The 20,865-nt window shown below is 34.0% G+C and overlaps 1 protein-coding gene across 1 annotated transcript; it reads left to right on the top strand.

Moving 5' to 3' along the window:
- The first annotated feature begins 967 nt into the window (after positions 1-967).
- Positions 968-1,765, top strand: LOC133334174 (fork head domain transcription factor slp1). Its single transcript, XM_061542470.1, has one exon. The coding sequence runs from the start codon at positions 968-970 to the stop codon at positions 1,763-1,765; it is 798 nt and encodes a 265-aa protein (XP_061398454.1).
- Positions 1,766-20,865: the final 19,100 nt, after the last annotated feature.

Raw genomic sequence — 20,865 nt, 5'->3', positions numbered from 1 at the left:
AAATTAGCCCACATTAGTTACATTGTCATTGTTTTGACAAAAACACCAGGGGATTTTCTTGCCATCCTCCATGCTAGATATGCGAATTTTCCATCGAAATTCTATTGCTAATATGTGAATCCGGTCGTCAAAATTGTACGTTTTCGATTAACCCTTTCCTTGGTGCAAATTACAAATTGGCTAGATGGATGGAATTCCTGGTACCTGATTAAAACAGGATAAAGATAAAGAACATAGACAGTTTGGCAAAGATTAAAACGGAAAAGAGTTGAAGTCCGATTAAAGGAACCGGATTTAGTAATTTAGTAAATTAAACAATGCACAACTATGTGGGCATCAGAGGAATACACGCCCTAACACGAACAACAGATTTTAGGTAGCAGGTAAGTGTGTGTGCGGTGTCGATGACACACGCACACATAGCCGTAATTGGATCGAATGTGGGATCAATGAATGAATCCAGTGGCTTTCATTGATCTGAGCGATCAAACACGAACAAAATTCCCTTGGCGATGGGCGAAAGGGTAAACATCGCCAACACTCAGCAGGCAGGTAGACGAAAGCCAGTAGGATTGTGGGCCGAGTTTGCGGATTTGATACCAGTAGCCCGGGCACACAGTGTCGCCAAGTAGTCCTTAAGCTAAGCTTACTTCAAGAATTGCCAGAGTTAAACTGTGGATTCATTAATCCAGCGTAAGTGATCGCGCACACACACTGAGGAGATGAACGCTTTCAGCGTAGATTTGAAACATGTCGTACAAATCAGCGAATTAAATTTGAATATCCGTTGATTAAAAGGATTGTAGATTTTTCAGAGGCGAGCCTGGAATATGGCAAGGACTATAAGTACTTTGGCGGAGGAGTGGAAATGCATCAGTCACTGCTCAGCAATCGTAGTGAACACATCTCAACAAACATAGAAACAATTTTTACAAATTAATATTTATTTAACACAAACACATCGAAAATGGCTCCTGTATTCCAATCGAATTTCTCCATTCGTTCCCTGTTGTCGGATAAGAAACCAAGTTTCGAGGATACGGAAATGTCATACGTTCCCAGTGCTCCCATCAGTCCATCGGCAACATCACAATCATCAGAGGAAATGTTAAGTGATGATGCATCATCGACCAGCAGCAAATCATCGGATTCCAAACCTGCCTACACCTACAGTGCCTTGATTGTCATGGCCATCAGAAGCAGTCCCGAAAAACGCCTAACACTCAGTGGAATTTGCGAATGGATAGCTGAAAACTTTGCCTACTATCAAAAGAACAAAAGTGTTTGGCAAAACTCCATACGCCACAATCTTAGCTTGAATCCCTGTTTCGTTCGTGTTCCACGTGCTTTGGATGATCCAGGACGTGGCCACTACTGGGCTTTGGATCCCTCTGCCGAAGATTTGACTATTGGTGAAACCACCGGCCGCTTGAGACGCAGTAACAATGCCATGATTGGTCGTTCCTTTGGACCTGGTGCCATTCGCACAAAATCAGCTATGCACTATGCTTCACCATATGGCGGTCATCATCATCATCCCTACCATCAGGCAATGACAAATACCATGGCCTATGCTCATCATTACACACCCAATGCTGTATATTTCCCAACACCCGAAGAAATTCGTTTGGCTCAACAGACTGCCTTATTGCAAAGCCAACGGGAACAACAAGCCTGGTCCAACTATCAGAGGCAACAACAGCATTTACAACAAATGCAATACCATCAACAATACCTTATGCAACAAGGTGGCATCCCAATGTAAAGTGAAGAATTTTGAAGGAATCGGAAATATGAAACTCCTACGATAACCACAAAGTGGTTGAATAATGTTTGACATGGAGTTTTCTTACTTGGCTACTTCAAAACAACCAGATCCAAAGGGAGAATTTGTAATATGGCTCATCACACAAATGCGTAGAACGCGCTTTAGCTAATAGTTTAACTAGTAATAATTGTTTAAGTTTTATATGTAATAGAAAAATTGAATGCCTATTTTAAAAATAAATAAATAAATATATTAAAAGAAAATTTAATAATATTTTGTTCTTATTATTTTAAATACAAACATAAAAGAAAGTGGAAAGAAATCGATGAGTTGAAACAGGGATATCGAGGTCTTGAATGCATTATTCCAAATTACAGCCAATTTGGTTTAATAATTTTTATTCTTTTATACTTTATAGAGTCTCCGGTGAATATTTCGAGGATTTGCAAATGGATTCACAAACTTTAATATACCGAATAACCACTTTTTTATCGAAAAATTGTGTACGGCTCATTTTTGTTCAATGGGTACATAATTAAGCAGATTTGTCAATTTTGAAATGAAGATCAGCCAGAAGCATAACAAAAGCTACCAAAGAAACGAGAAAAAATTACGACTTGGTACGGTTTATTAGCTGTTGGGATCATTTGACCGTACTTTTTCGAAGGTAAAGACCACTTGATTCACAATCACGTTCAACATTTGCACGAAATAATCATAAAATTTAAATTATAAAACGTTCTATCGATTAATATAAAGATACCATGCATTCTTCTGAATTATATTTTTAACTCTCCTATAGCTCTTTAAAAATCACCATTTTTACTTACCGCCGATTCTACAATAGTGCACCAAAAATGCCTATGTTAATTCGTTTGAGACAAAAATTTGCTAAGCGAACCAAATTAAGTTTTATTGAATTCGGTTTAGATTTAGACATTGCTTTTCATATAACTTTCTGCGGTTCTGGGCAACATTTCGGGATATTTGCTCCTCACTCTAGGTTTTGGTTGATTTGACCCTCGGAACATTGACCGATCACCATCTTAACAGCTGTTCTAAGTATTTGATCAGATCCTCTTCACCGTGCAAAATATGACAAAAATAATATTTTCGGTTCATTACACCCTCTAAATGTCATCTCAACACCGCCTAAAATTGTAGGTGTTGTCCTTGACCATAACCGAAACTTCAGGTAAAATTTCAAAGGATCAGCGTGACATTTACTCTTCTAGATTTTTTTAAATTTGTGAATACAATTTTTCACACCAAAGTCTGCGAACCGGAAAATATTGATCGTTTCTTCATTAAAAAAGTCTTGGCGACACTTTGCCCAGATTTCCTTTCTGGTGTAAAATTTCGTGGCGTTCGGATCATAATTGTGGCCTCTAGAGCGACCTGAAAATCCGACAAAAATAAAATTTTTGGTACATTTCATCCCCTGAATATTAACGGATGATTACTAAAAACAATAGGGGTATTCTTTGGCCGGAACCCGCTATACACGCAAAATTTCGTGGTCCACAATTGTTGGCTGTATGGTGTTTGCAAATTATAATGGACAGAGAGACGGCCTGACGGATACCCTTGGTCGACTAGTTAATCGTGGCTTCACGATCGGCTTTAGGATAGGTCTGTATCGTTTGATTGGTTACTTGATATCATATAATAATAAACCTTCGTCATTTTATATTGAGTTAATCCTAGGACCAATTTGATGTGCGCTAAGATTTATATCAATCAATCAAAAATAAGATTTTTGGGAGTTATAATCAACATTTATAACGCATTTCCCCTCTGGCCAGTTTTTCGAATTGAATTTTGAATAAAGTATTCAGATATAACATTAGATATATAGGGCAAAATATATGGGTTCATGTTTGGGAATAGCCCCCATTTAAGGGTACCGCCCCATTTGCGGCATTTTGAAGGTCCTTGCTTCATTATCCAACAGAAGCACTTGTAATTTCGCATATAGAGTTTTCAGAGGATAGAACACCTCCTCGCATTTGAAATGCACCCACGTTTCGAACTCGTCCTCATGAAAAGGTCCCTCTTTATTATAGTGGTCCACATTACCCGACATTAAATATTTTTATTTATAAATAATTATCGGCTTCAAAAATAAATAAAAATTAACCAGTACGGAAAGTAGTAAAGTCGGACGGGACCGTCTATATGATACCCTTCACCACTTTGGATATATTCAACAGATGAATCCTAACATTGTAAATCAATTTAAAGCAAATATCAATGGGACACCCGTTGATTATTTGGATAAATATCTAATAAACATGAGAAGTTTGTTGCACCATTTACTTAAAATCGGACAAAAATATATATAAAAGCTATATCGAAATATTAATTGATTTGATCGAAGCTTGTCACAGGTTAGGTTATACAAATTTTAGTTGCCACACGTTATGTTATAGTATCTTCAGTACGTTGTGCAAAATTTTGTACCAATCGGAAGAACCTGGGGAGTTTGGTGTAGAATTTATATCTATCTTCTAAGTTAAACTAACATCAGTACGTTCTGCAAAATTTTGTGTCAATTTTGTGTAAAATCTGACGAAAATATATATGTACAAGCTTTATCTAAATCTGAACCGATTTCAACGAGAGTTGCCAGATATTAATTTATATTAACTACAGTTCATTGTACAAACTTGTGTGGCAATCGGACAAACGTTGGGTATTTTGTGCACAATTTACATAAAATCGGAAGGAAAAATATATAGGAGACACATTAAATTAGTAGAAAATATATATGGGAGCTATATCTATATCTGAACTGATTTCACGAAACACAACACAAATCATTGTAGACTTAATTCATTACGCTACGCCAAATTTCATGCAAATCGAAAGATATATAGGGACTTTGGTATACCATTTACATTAAAACGGACGAAAATATACATGGGAGCTATATCTAAATCTGAACCGATTTCCACGAAACTTAACGCACATCATTCTAGACTATGCCAAATTTCGTGCAGATCGAGAGAGATATATAGAGACTTTGATGCACCATTTACATTAAATCGGACGAAAATATATATGGGAACTATATCAAAATCTAAACCGATTTTTAAGAAACTTGACACACATCATTCTAGACCTAATTCATTACGCTGTTACAAATTTCGTGCAAATCGAAAGATATATATGGATTTTGGTGCATCATTTACGGACGAAAATATATATGGGAGCTATATCCAAATCTGAATCGATTTTCAAGAAACTTGATACACATCATTCTAGATCTAATTCAGTACGCTGTGCAAATTTCGTGCAAATCGAAAGATATGGAACCATGTGTCTATCTCGTTTCCTTTTTCCTGTTACAAACGTATGCACAAAGACATAATACCCTGTACCACAGTGTGGTGAAGGGTATAAAAATCGCCGATTGTATTTACAGCTAAACGTATTTTTTTTTGTTAAAGAAAACGATAAAAACCACATAACTTCTTTATATTCGAGAAAAACAAAGTGTTCGACTATTTTGCAAAAACGTTCGACTATTGTGCTAAAAAATGTTCAAATCACACTTTTACAATCAAAGCTACATTTTCTACTACTACATTTTCAACATTGCAATAATTTATTAAAAACCAATTTTGATGTTTGTTTTCACTAATAAGGAAAATATATATAAAGGCGGCATTGACATATCTCAAGCATTTTCTTAGATATGGAGGGTGGTCCACATTACCCGAAGTTACTCCATGTTTTCTATTTTCTATTTTGTCCATGGTCATGTTGTGTGGATGATGCGTATTTACACTTACGTTACTCAGGAATAGTTTGAAGTCGGCATCCACGGGAAATCTTACAAGTTTATATGGCATATGTTATTCCCAGGGCATGTTATGACGTTCTGTGAACATCTTAGTAAAATCTTTTCAGCATTTTTGGCGTCTACAAAGAAAATATTTTAAATTTTCGTTGATCGTACCATGCTCATTTTTATATGGTATGGATGGATGGGAAAACGGTATCTGTAACCGTTCTTAAGATAAACGCATATTACATGTTCAGAAATTTTGACGTATGTTTACTATTGATCCTATAACTCCGCATCCACGCGGAATTTTAAAAGTTTATATAGCCTATGTTACTTTCGGGGCATGTCCCGACATACAGTGTAAATCTCATTAAGATCTGTTCAGCGGGTTTGGCGTCTATCGGTAACATACAAACAAGCAAACATTTTTTTTTTTATTTTATGTATATAGATATACTATATTTTGATAGATTTCATATAATTGCTTTACCAATATCCAAAAGTTTATTCGATTGACATGACATTATTTTGTTCATATTCCATTATAGTCCGCGTACATGTCAGGTAAACACATATATTGACCTCAACTAATGTTCGGTATTTTAAAGAAGTACAATTTTTGGAGGAAAAAACATTTTCCTATAAATTATTTAATTTTGATATAATTTTTATTAAAATAATTATCATCTGTAATATTCCTGCAATTTTGTACTTCGTTTTCCCAAATGATGTTCCCACTTATTTTAAATTATATTATTATTATTTTTTTTTAAGTCTCAAATAGTTATCGATGAACAATTTCGAAAATGTTGCATTTGATCCATAAAGTATTTTCCTTAAAGCTCCTGTCAACTGAATTAGTATTATTTCGAATTTAATTTTATTTAATTTTTTTTCATTTTATAAATGTAAAATGCTAACAAAAATGATATACAAAAATACAACTTTTTAATTTAACAAAACAAAAACAATAAAGTCTGAATTTAAACGGTAAATGAAAATCACTTGAGGCATTATTTAGCTAAAATGTCAGTTATCCTTTTGGTATCAAGTCAATTATTTAACGAATTTGTAATCACATCTCAGTCTCATGCCATCCACAATTACAACAACAAAACGGAGAGTAAACTAGAAAACAATAGAAAAAGAAAAACAACTTCATGGACCTGCACAAAAAAGGCAATAGATTCGACGTCTCTCCTTGGCAACATTAATAAATCCATGGAATACGAAATCAATTTGCTACTGAACGCTAACAAAGTGTATTTGTACTAGGCAGAAATAAAAAATACGAAGTAAAGAAATTGATAGTCCAACGAATCAATAAGAGTTGCCAATGTTGGGATTTAAAAATTATTAAAACACAGTGAATTTCATCCCGCTACAGACATTTTCAATATTTTCAAGGTCCTAGTCCGATTTTCCCATCTAAGTGTATGCAATTTGGGGTATTCTTTTTCTCATGGCCACAAATCACATCTATGAGTACAGTGAAATGGCAATCCTTTTCTCAACCATCCTCCCACTTCTCAGAAAAAAAATGAAAAGAAAAGCTAATCTTTGTTGTCTGAATGTTCATTTGATGTTGTTATTGTTTTGTTTCCTTTGGCCACAATGATTTTCGTCGATAGCCGTAGCCACAACAAAAACAACTAAAGTGCAATTGAATGTTATTATTTCAGTTAATGCATCTGGTTGTTGTTGCTGTTATTCCAAGTTATTATCGGTAGATGTGTGTGTGTCTGCCATATCGAGAATTGCCATCAATAATAAAATGTAAACCACAATTTTGGTCAAAAACCACACTGCCACCACAAAATCGAAATCACAGTGAAATAAAGGTAACAAAACACACATTGGAGGCAAAAAGGCAAGGAAATAAAAAAAAACATAACGGTGCAAAACAGATATTGACCAAATACAACACCGAATGTTGTTGTTTTTGTGTTATTCTCCTGCTCCGAAACATTACGACAGAGGAATGGACAATATAAAAAAAATGAAAATGAAATCAAATCCAGTCGATACCTAAAAAGAAAAAAATAAAATGCACACACACATAGTCCTCCAAAAACCACCTGCTCCGCCTTTTTATACAATCATGGCTATATTATACAGCAATCTATAATCTGACAGGGGAGTAAGTACCGAAGTGTATCGGCTTTGGATGCTGGTTTCATGGCGCGAAATAGACAAGCAGTGTCTACAAATTTTAGTTTGCCTAACACACCCACTAAACCTGTTTCGAAATATACTCTTGGGTGGTTTGGTGTTGTTATTGGTGTCTTTGTCTTTTTTGTTTTGGATATTTGATAATTCGTGCAGAATTCATAAACAGATTATTCAACTGCTTGTGCTGTGAGCTTTAAGTGAGATAATGTCCAAATTAATTATTTTTTTCTTTCAATGTTGTCATTGGGAATTGTTTCGATTGGGAAATTAAACGTTATCCAAAACAATTATCGAAAAACTATGCAGGTTTTGAAATTTCAAAGAAAAAGTCAACAGAGCTCGAAGTCGCTTCCATACGTCTTGACTAAAATCATCAATTAAAGTCCGTGTTTTAGAAATTGTGTTAATGCTTGTTAAGGTTTGTAACTTTGCACATATATATTTGAAGATTTAAAAGAGAAGAAAAATAATTTACAAAAATAATTTTAATGGCGGGCATGATAACACCTCACTGGAACTTCGGAATCCGAAAATTCCAACGGTTTTAGAAAGAGTACATGTCTGGGTCTCGTAGGATTATTGACTTCGCTCTAAAATTAACAAAATGGCGGGCCGTTGAAAAAATATTTTTGGAGAATTCAGATTTTTGACCAAAAAACCAAGTTAAAGAATAAGGAAGACCTTCACCGATTGACTTTATCCTAGTTCATATGATAGCTATACACTCACAGAGAAACGTGCAAAAATTTGGAATCGATTGGGTTAATTGTTTTTGAGTTATCGTGTCCGCCATTCGCAAAAGAGAAAACGCGTTTAAAGTTTGAGAAGCCCTTTAGCCGTCTCTTGATGCTGACACAATAAATCGGCTATATCTTCAAGAGTTCTTGAGATTTTCACTTGAAATGTTGTAGGGACATTCTTGAATTAGTGTAGATTCTAATTAAATCGAAAAAAATGTTGACCCCGAGAATGGGGGCCCCTTAGTCCGACTATATGATACTCTTCACCACTTTTGGTATATTCAACAGATGAATCCTAACAGACGTCGCAGTTTTAAAGGACTAGTAAAATGAAATCGGTTCCATAAACCTGTCATTCTGCAACCGATACTAAATTGTTCATTTGGTCAGATATAGAAGCTATATCTAAATCTGAACCGATTTCAGGAAACTAAACACACGTCATTCTAGACATAATTCGCTGAGCCAAATTTCGTGCAAATCGAAATATATATACGGACTTTGGTGGACCATTTACATTAAATCGGACGAAAATATATATGGGAGGTATATCTAAATCTGAACCGATTTTCAGGAAACTGAAATATATCATTCGAGACCTAATTCATTACGCTGTGCCAAATTTCGGGCAAATCGAATGATATATAAGGAATTTGGTGCACCAATTACATTAAATCGGACAAAAATATATATGGGAGCTATATCTAAATCTGAACCGATTTTCACGAAACTTAACACACATCATTCTAGACCTAATTCAATACGATGTGCCAAATTTCGTTCAAATCGAATGATATATAGGGAATTTGATGCACCAATTACATTTAATCGAACGAAAATATATATGGGAGCTATATCAAAATCTGAACCCATTTTCAGGGAACTTAACAGACATCATTCTAGACATAATTCAGTACGCTGTGCCAAATTTCGTGCGAACCGAAAGATTTTAAGGGACTTTGGTGCACCAATTACATTAAATCGGACAAAAATATGAATGTGAGCTATATCAAAATTTGAACCGATTTTCAGGAAACTTAACACACATCATTCTAGATTTAATTCATTACTAGGTGCCAAAATTCGTGCAAATCGAAAGATATTAAAGGGCTTTGGTGCACCATTTACATTAAATCGGATCATAAATGCGACCTGTACTTTGTTCACAAAAATACATGGACGGACGGACAGACGGACATGCGTAAATCGACTCAGAAAGTGATTTTATGTATATTCTCAAAAGTAACCCGTTTTCTTTTGCCTGTTACAAACATATGCACAAAGACATAATACCTTGTACCACACTGTGGTGAAGGATATAAAAAATAATCCAAAGATTATATTGTAAGGTACAGTCAGATATATACCATGTAAATGTTTCGGGACACTATTTAAATAAATTTGGCCGAAAATATATCAAAGAAACTTAACATATGCTCGCATAAATGTGAACTGATTTTCATTTTCATATTTAGAGCTCATCACTATTGGCTCAATTCTGTACGCTGTGAAAAAAAATATCATGGAAATTAAAATTAATATAGAAAAATATGTATCGGAGCTATATCTATCTATATACGAACCAATTTGCATGAAATTTGGTAAGGAAGAAACGTTTCTAAATCTACAAAGTACCGAACAATGGGAAACTTGTGCAAATATTTATAATATTTGCTAGGGACATTTTCTATAATATAATAGTCCAATGTATAAAATCACAGTCAATTTGGTTTAAGTACGGGAATGAAGGTGGAAGTTCTAACCAGTTATAAGCCCAAATATTAACATACAGTCTATTAATTTCACTCTAAATTACTATAACTTAATATTTTAAGTGCCCAATATCTTTAAAATATTGAATATTTGGTGGGTATCGTTGTATATATATGTTAGGGATATTTTATACCCAGTTAGAACCCAAAATTTCAAATTAAATTGATTAAAAAGCGTGCCCAAAAGCTTTAAAATATCGAATATTTTGGGGTACGCCAATAATTATAATTTTTGAGTAGGAACAATTTTAAGAAACTACAAAAGCTTCAATAGACCGACAAAGGACCGATGATTTCTCACCTGTATCATCTTTACTACACTAGTCGCATTTGTCTCTTTATAATAAAGCACATATCTGCCTTACAGCTCGTACCAAATAATTACTATACAACTATTATGTTACGGTAAATGCATTTTATATTGACGATAAGGGTCTTTGATTAAATGACTTCACTCCCAAAAGTGCACCTTTTCCTACGGTTTGGCAGGTTGCAAGTTTTATAACTTTATATTGGACATGCACTTTGTCCTCTTTACTTCAGTCGTGAGTATTTTACTTACCACCAGTTATCCACTATCTCTTACACATCTTCATACACAATCACACATACACAATGTTATATAAAACAAATAGAAGAAGGAATCCCAAACAAGGACCTCAGTGCAATTATTTCACGACGAAAATGAAGCAGACATTGCAATCATTTTTTTTTTTTTTTTTTGATTCGTTCGTTCATTTCTTGTGTGGGGTAAATTAATGCAAAACAATAAGTTTTATAGAAACTAAAAAAAGCAACAACAACAAAACAAGCCCAAAATAGTACCAGCTAACAAGCAACGATTTGTGCGAGGTCATGTCAAGAGAACGGAAGCAGAAACAACGCCATATTGCAATAGTTTTGTGTCTCACAAAAAAAAAAAAAAAAAAAAAAAAGAAGAAGAAGAAGAGAAGGCTATTGTTGTTAACACTAGTTTAAAATTGGAGGGGTAGTATGTAAATTCGAAAGTAGTGAAAATTGAATTTCAATCATTTACATGAAGTCGAGCAAAATATGTATGAGAGCTATATTTAAATGGACGTATTTGAGCGACAGTGGAATCCACTATTTGATATGCTGCAGCAAATTAGTTATAGCGTACAGAATTAAGTCTAAAATGATGTATGTTAATTTTCGTGAAAATCAGTTCAGATATATATGTAGCTCACATATATACTTCCGTCCGATTTTAGATAAATGGTGCAGCAAACTCCTAATTTTTGTCCGGCCACGAAATTTTGCAAATTGAGACTAGAATGACGTTATTGCGTTTTTATACCCTTCAACACACTGTGGTACAGGATATTTTGTATTTATGCATATGTTTGTAACATGCAAAAGGACTCAAGATAGACCCATGGTTCATTTTGAGAATGTGCATAGAATCACTTTCTGAGTCGATTTACGCATGTCCGTCTGTCAGTATGTCCGTCCATGTATTTTTATGAACAAAGTACAGGTCGCATTTTTGATTCGATTTGGATGAAATTTGGCACAGTTTACTTATTTGGCCCAAGGACGATCCATATGAAAATCGGTTCAGATTTAGATATAGCTCCCATATATAGTTTCACCCGATTTTATGTAAATGATGCACCAAAGTCCCATTATTTGTACGATTGAGACAAAATTTTGCACAGAGTAGTGAATAAGGTCTATATTGATGTCTACGAAGTTTTGTTAAAATCAGTTCAGATTTAGATATAACTCCCATATATAACTTCACCCGATTTTATGTGAATGGTGCACCAAACTCCCAATATTTGTCCAATTGGGACAAAAATTTGCACAGAGTACGGAATTAGGTCCATATTGATGTCTGCGAAGTTTTGTTTAAACCGATTCAGATTTAGATATAGCTCCCATATAAACTTTTGCACAGAGTACTGAATTAGCACTGATGTTTGTTCAATTTACACGAAATTTGGCATATGGTATTTAATTGAATATAGAGTGATAACAAAAAACAAATGCTATATGCAAACGGTTGCTAAATTAGGTTCATGTGTACATTTCATACAAATGGTACACCAAAGAATCTAAGTCTATCCGTTAGTCATGCAATTTTTCATTGATTTCAGAATGGTATGGGAAAGGTGTTTGCACGAAATTTAGCATAGAGTACTGAATTAAGGGCAGAATGATGTGTGCCAAGTTTCAAGAAAATCGATGCAGATTTAGATATAGCTCCATATATATTTTCGTCCGATTTAAGGAAAATGGTGTGCCAAAGTCCCTACATATCATTCGATTTGCACGAAATTTTGCACAGAGTACTGAATTAAGTACAGAATGATGTGTGCCAAGTTTCGAGAAAATCGGTGCAGATTTAGATATAGCTCCCATATATATTTTCGTCCGATTTAAGGTAAATGGTGCACACAAAGTCCCTACATACCATTCGATTTGCATGAAATTTGGCATAGAGTACTGAATTAGGTGCAGAATGATGTGTGCCAAGTTTCAAGAAAATCGGTTTAGATTTAGATATAGCTCCCATATATAGTTTCATCCGATTTAAGGTAAATGGGTCTCCAAAGTACCTCTATATCTTTTGATTTGCACGAAATTTGACATAGCGTACTGAATTAAGTCTAGAATGATGTGTGAAAAGTTTTGAGAAAATCGGTTCAGATTTAGATATAGCTCCCATATATATGTTCATCCGATTTTAGGTAATTGGTGCATCAAAGTCTCTGAAAATTTTTTGATTTGCATGAATTAAGGCTAGAATTACGTGTGCTAAATTTCGTAAAAATCGGTTTAGATTTAGATATAGCTCCCATATATATTTTCGTCGGATTTTATGTAATTGGTGCACCAAAGTCCCTATATATCTTTCGATTTGCACGAATTTTAGTATAGAGTACTAAATTAAGTATCATTCTAGACTTAATTTAAGCTTCGTGAAAAGATCCATAGCTAGACCGATTGTCACAACGTATTGATGTAATATGAATTAGTCTCTGGCAAGTTTCCCCGAAATCGGATATATATATATATATATATAGAATATACCCAAAGTCCGGCCCAGTCCGACTTTACTACTTTCCTTACTGCTTTCAATTGTTTGAAATATCTATCAAGATAGAACGTTTAATTTCACCCGATTCCATGTCAATGGTCCTCCAAAGATTCTATGTGTTATACCTACAGGATATTCTAAATATTAACATCTCTTGTATGTTCTCAAAGTGGTGAAGGGTATCATATAGTTGGCAACGTCCGACGTTACTACTTTTTTTACTGGTTTATTTTAAATTGGTGCACATTCAGACATAGCTTCCATATATATTTGGAACGGGTGTCTGATTAAGATTAAATTTTGAACAGTGCGGCATACCGAATAGCGTGAATTAAGGGTGCTATAAATAGATTTACATAAATTCGTCCCATTGTGCGCTGACGATTCTAAATCTTCCCGAATGAAATGAACTTTAGCATAGGTTGCAGAAAGGCATGTGTATGGATTGATGTTAGTCGGTTCACTTATAGATAAACATCGCTTATTTAAATTGGTTAAATTCCCTCGAAGGACCATTGACATGCAATTGCTATGATACATATGTAGAATATACCCAAAGTGGTGAAGGGTATCATATAGTCGGCATAGTCCGACTTTACTGCTTTCCTTACAGATTTTTCACACTCTTTGATAAGAAAAATTTTATGAATTGTATTCCTAAAATGCAGAAATCTAGACATTGGCAACACTTTCTGAACACTATTGTGTTGTCTGTGTACTCATAAATTGAGAATCTATGTTTCCTACCCTCCTTAATTGTTAGAATAAAAGCAACAAAAACACATACAGGAAGACAACATACAACAGATAGTTTTTTTGGCAAAGGCTGTAACGGAACTAAAAACTTTGTATCCCATTTAAATGGCGTTTAAAGTGCAAAAGTCGCATATTTTTAGTTTAACCCTTGGCTAGGCCATCCTTGTGTAGACACACACACACACACGTACATACAAACCTACATACCGTTCAATGTTTCCTACAACCATGGTGAAATATCCTTCTAACAGGTATGTAGTGTAATTTTAAAATTACGAAACCAACCTCTCTCTCCCTCTCGTGCTTTACATCGCTCTATGACCAACTAAATAACTTTTTTTTTTTGTTAACGGAAGTTGGCCATGTTTAAGACACATTTGTTCCCAAAACACCAAACCGTGTCTTTTTGTATGAAAATATTGTTTCCTTAGTCATTTCTTTTTTTTCATTCAGTTATTTGCATTGTTTTTGAGAAAAAAAAGTAACTATACTACCAATAATGGGTTTCGCTGCAGCCATGTGTTTTTTATTTCGCTTGCCATGTCGGGTCCTTGTTGTTGGTATTGTTTGTGTGTGTGTGTGTGACGCGTAATAGTTCTTGGTTGGTTGATTGGCTGGTATTGTTGTCGCTGCAATTTCTGTTGTTATTGTTGTTGCAACGTTGCATATAATTATCCATGCAACTTGTTAACAGAGACGAAGGAGTGAGATAGCCTTACGGTAATTTTGCAACTCTTACCTCATTTCAATGTATGTAAGTATGTCTGTACATTTCTCCATACTTGCATTACAAAACAATTTATTAACTAATTATCTGATTCGATTTTCTAAGGAAGTTTGGCAATTTGTTACCGCTGTTCTTGTTGTTGTTGGTTCTTAAGATGGGGTTTTACACAAAAGACAGCGTAACATAGTCGAGTTGTTGGCAACTAGGTTTTGTATTCCAACGACAGACAGTGAAATAATTTTTCCAAGGATGTCTTTTGACGTAACGTATGTCCTTTAACAAATGCATTTTGTGTAATGGAGGAGGTTGTAGTTGTTGACTTGGTTATAGTTATTTGACTCGTATGAACATTTTATGTTTATTCATCGAATGTATTTCTGTATTCATACCCTACGGAACTATTTGCAATATTTCAGATTTAGGGGATTATGTTAACCAAACTCATAATATAGGCCAATACTAGGATTTAACAAGTTCTAATATTATTTAGTATAGTAGACCCATTAAATACCAAAAATCAGGCGATACAATGTAAATTTTGTACATTGGGTTATTATTTGGTATCAAAATTTTCCACTAAAAATTATAAGTATATGTCCACTTTTTCTGGAAGCCTATATATAAGGCTATTCACCAATTTTCAGTTTTTTGGGGGTTTTAAGGGAACCCTCCCATTCTCGATTTCAATTTTTCAAGATTTTCAATGGTTACCAATGCTTGTTAAGGTTTGTAACTTTTCACACATATAATTGAAGATTTAAGGGTACCCCCCCCAATTCTCGGGGTCAAAAATTTTTTGATTTAATTCCAATCTACACTGATTCAACAATGTCCCTACAAAATTTCAAGTGAAAACCTCAAGATCTCTTGAAGATATAGCCGATTTATTGTGTCAGCATCAAGTGTCAGGGTATTATGTCTTTGTGCATATGTTTGTAACAGGCAAAAATAATCGAGATAGACACATGGTTCCTTTTGAGAATATGCATAGAATCCCTTTCTGAGTCGTTTTATGCATGTCCGTCCGTCCGTCTGTCGATGTAAAATTGTAAACAAAGTACAGGTCGCATTTATGATCCGAATTGGATGAAATTTGGCACAGGTCACTTGTTTGGCCCAAAGACGAACCCTATTGAAATTGGGAAAAATCGGTTCAGATTTTGATATAGCTCCCATATATATTTTCGTCCGATTTAATGTATACGACCCCTATATATCTTTCGATTTGCACGAAGTTTAGTGAAAATTGGTTCAGATTTGGATATGCTCCCATATATATTTTCTTCCGATTTAAGGTAAATGGTGCCCCAACGTCCCTATATAACTTCCGATTTGCACGAATTTTGGCACAGCGTAATGAATTAGGTCTAGAATGATGTGTGTTAAGTTTCCTGAAAATCGGTTCAGATTTGGATATAGCTCCCATATATATTTTCGGTAATTTAAGGTAAATGGTGTATCAAAGTTTCTATATATACTTCGATTTGCACGAAATTTGGCATAGCCTACTGAATTAAGTAGAGAACGACGTGTGTTAAATTTTGTGAATATCGGTTCAGATTTAGATATAGCTGCAATATATATGTTCGTCCGATTTTAGGTAAATAGTGCGCCAAAGTCCCTTTATACGCTTCGATTTGCACAAAATTTGTCTAAGCGTACTAAATTGGGTCTAGAATGATGAGTGGTGAGTTTCGGGAAAATCGGTCAAGATTTCGATATAGCTTCCATATATACGTTCGTTCGATTTTATGTAAATGATGCACCAACGTCCCTATATATCCTTCGACTTGCTCGAAAGTTGGCACAGCGTACTGAATTGAGTCTAAAACGATGTGTGTTAAATTTCGTGGAAATCGGTTCAGATTTAGATATAGCTGCCATATACATTTTCGTCCGATTTTCGGTAAATAGTGCACCAAAGTCCCTTTGTATCCTTCGATTTGCACGAAATTTCGCATAGCGTGCTGAATTAAGTCTAGAACGATGTGTGTTAAATTTCGTGAAAATCGGTTGGGATTTTGGTATAACTCTCATATATATGTTCGTCCGATTTTAGGTAAATAGTGCACCAAAGTCCCTTTACATCCTTCGATTTGCACGAAATTTGGCATTGCGTACTGAATTGAGTCTAGAATGATGAGTGGTGAGTTTCGGGAAAATAGGTTGGTTTTTATACCCTCCACAGATTTTTGTAATACCTTGGTATTTGTCCGAACACACAGAATATAACATTACAATACTGAATATCTAAAATTTTATGTTTATGAGCTATTTGCTATTTTTGCCTTTTAAAGTTTTGTTGATTAATAATTGAATTCGTGGAAAATCATTTAAATTAAAAACATTTAAATGCATATATAAGTTTGACTTCCGTATTTAATTACATTTTCCCCAATATATTTATTAGACTTCCATATAACGGTAGCGTAATATTAAATTAGCTTTTTATACCCTCCACGATTTAATATAGAACTTTGAAATTTGCACATTTCTACTACTCATAAGACATTTGGTATTGAAAATGTTACATTTTCGTTCACTTTTTATGGTAGCCCCCAATATTCAACAGAATTACTTCTAATTTAATAATAGGGATACTACTACTTATACTGCCTAATTGAGATGATCAATATTGGCCCAAGAATTCGAATATCCCCCATATAACGAATATCCCCCATATACCTAAAATTCGGTATTTGGTTGTAATTTTATATTCACCCAAGCCTCCAAATATCGCCTATATAATAGTACTCCACATTTTCCATGCTATGGGGGATTTGGGCACGTTTTTAAATATAATCGGCTGTAATTTGGCATATATCCATTCCCATTCTAGTAGCTGTAATATATCATTCCAGGATGGTAAAAAAAACATTTTTGCGGAAACAATTCTATTTAGGACCAAGATTTCGTATTGTAAAGACGTTAAGCGAATATTTCCCGTTTAATTAACGGTATGTCTGTAATTTTGAACATTATTTTTTCAGAGCATGGACATCTTACTACCAAATAATGCTGAAACATTGTCTTCACCGATTTAGGAAATCTACAAAGTGCGAAGTGTTGTGTTTATAAGTTCAAAGACATTAACCAACGATCAGGAAAAGATTTGATATTTCTCGTGACATTGCAACATTTTAGGTACTATAAGGATAAACATATCCCTATTATTATAATTATTTTCAAGAAAATAATCTAGGGCATGAATCTTAGAATCAGAACACTATTCCAACTGTCTTCTGATTTTCATCCCAAAATTTACGTGGATTTTATAGAAAACCGTGGACATACAATGATCGCGTGTACATTCAAAGATATACTTCTCAATTATTTTTTGTATTCTCACAAAAAAGTTTAAATACAATGTCAATCCAATTGAAATTTAAAATTTTCAATAATTGACAAATGAGGGCTTATAGGATTGGTCGCTACCAATTCTAGCCCAAAATATCTCAAAAAGCAACTACGACGTGGTGCAAATAGCTTGATACAAAATTCGTGGAAATGCAAATATGCTGCAAATTTTCCGCGGTTTTCAAGACTAAGATCAGATAAATCCGTTCAGCCGTTCTCGAGTTTTAGCGACACTAATGAACAGCAATTCACTTTTATATACATACATATATACAATAGTTTTTTCAAGGCAATGACAATCCAATTGATTGTAGAAAATTATCATATTTTGAGAATTTTTCATAAATGACAACTACTTAAAGATATACGCTGCCAATTTTCGCCCAAAATATGTCCAAGAAGAACTACGAAGAGATGAAATCATAAAGGTTCGATATAAAATGTGTGGACATTCTAATATCTTTAAAAATACATTTTGCAACATTTTTGCGGATTTTTCTCAAAATTTTCTTTCATTAAAACCTTTTCACTTCAATTACAGACTACTAACAGAAACTGTAAGTCAAATCGTCCAGCCGTTTCTTTAAAATAATTTTTGCAACATTTTCGCGGATTTTTCTCAAAATGTTCTTTCATTAAAATCTCTCCACTTCAATTACAAACAACTAACAGAAATTTTAAGTCAAATCGGTCCAGCCATTTTTTTTAAATAATTTTTGCGAGATTTTCGCGGTTTTTTCTTAAAATTTTCTTTCATAAAAACCTTCCCACTGTAATTACCGAAAACTGAAAGAAACTTTGAGTTAAATCGGTCTAGCCGTTCTCAATTGATGAGTTAGTATACATTTTTATGGCTCCATTTTTATATATATAGATACTTTTTTGAGGCTCACTATAGGCGTGGATTTATTAAAGAATACTTTTTTGAGGCTCACTATAGGCGTGAATTTATTAAAGAATGCTTTTTTGAGGCTCACTAAAGGCGTGGATTTATTAAAGAATACTTTTTTGAGGCTCACTATAGGCGTGAATTTATTAAAGAATACGATTTTGAGGCTCACTAAAGGCGTGGATTTATTAAAGAATACTTTTTTGAGGCTCACTATAGGCGTGAATTTATTAAAGAATACTTTTTTGGTCAAAAATCGGCGATTTTCCAAAAATATTTTTTTAAAGGTCCGCCATTTTTAGAGCGAAGTCAATAATCCTAGTTCATACGAGAGCCAGACATGTACTCTTTATAATACCGTTGGAATTTTCGGATTCCGATGTTCCAGTCAGGAGTTATCATGCCGCCATCAAAATAAGGATTTTTCTTTGATCACAAAAAACAACAACAAAGCAACAACAAATTTTTTTTGTAAATTCGTCCCGTATTATGTATAGCCTCCAGGGACGTATGCATAAACAAAATGAATTTCTGCAATGACAAATTTCGTAATGTGCAAATTTAATGAACCTGGAACATAAAATGAAAAAAAAGTAAAGAAATATCAGCGTAATCATCAAAAATTCTAAACCATGGCCAACATTCTATTCTATGAAAAAACTTAAAATTTTTTCGGGAAATATAGTAAAAATTTATTTCATTCTAATATTTAGTAAAATTCAGAATACTCTATGAATTTGTTCTTTTTTATTAACAATAAAAACTATGTGTCCCGAATGCCAACTAAGAGCCCATAAATTCAAAATATAAGACAATGTTTTCCGTTACTGACGTTTAATTCGTCCAAACGAAGGATAGAATGCAAACGCATGTGGGAGTTGTATTTACTAATGTTCATACGTGTACGTATGTATGAGTTAGATAATGTGTGATAGTATGTGATGTTAAAAATAAAACTAAGGGGCAGAGGAGGCAAACCTATGATTACATAAATAATTTATGAGTTTCTATAGTCTTCACTATAGCCTAGTAGCAATGTCTCGAAATATTTGCCTTAAAATCACAGATCAATATATAGAGCGCTTTTCTTTACGGGACTTGTGTCGTTATCTTAATGACAGGAAAATATGCTCAATATTTAATGAGAACTAATAAAGTAGACACCAATATATGTAAAATGTAAAATCTTTCAGAAAGATTGACAATAAGTAAATAGGCATTAAATTCGGCAGGACCGATTTATTGACCAGAAAAATATTATAAATGCTATTATTCACATGGTTACGTATTTTATCTATGACCTGGTACCAAACACTACCCCATCTCTGCCAGAACATGATTGCATCTATGAGCCATAATATATGTGCACCAACTATACATATGTAACCCTCAGGGGCCATGTCCGTTTGTCTTCTATGTTTTTCTATTTCAAAAAAAAAAAAAAAAATAATAATAAAGAAGGGTTACACAATATTCAAACGTGCACAGGATAACACAAGCATGTTGGTGTACTTCTAAGTTGCTATTGTTGGTATCCTTAATAAAGAATTGTTGTGTTGTTTTGTTATTTTTACTATGTTTTTGTAGCTGGTGTTTCATGTAGTTAACGTCATTGTCTTTGTTTCTATTTCTGTTGTTGGGTATACAATGCGACTAGCGCCATAGGTGTCTATTGATTCCACATTAGCAATATATATATATAGTAGTAGTAAGCTATCCATCCACAAAAACAGAAACTCAATGTTGGTAAATATATACACACCTCCATGTAGCATATATATGTTGTTGTTTTTTTTTTTTAATATTGTTGCTGTCCTGCATGTGCCA

The sequence above is a fragment of the Musca vetustissima genome, unplaced genomic scaffold (assembly GCF_032173495.1).
Source record: "Musca vetustissima isolate MV318-11 ecotype Yass unplaced genomic scaffold, APGP_CSIRO_Mvet_v1 utg35691, whole genome shotgun sequence".
NCBI lineage: Eukaryota > Metazoa > Arthropoda > Insecta > Diptera > Muscidae > Musca > Musca vetustissima.
The sequence above is the reverse complement of the archived record's forward strand: the minus strand, read 5'-3'. Positions and strand labels throughout refer to the sequence as shown.

Excerpts from the sequence above, each read along its gene's own strand:
- LOC133334174 (XM_061542470.1), top strand. The coding sequence starts at position 968 with ATGGCTCCTGTATTCCAATCGAATTTCTCCATTCGTTCCCTGTTGTCG.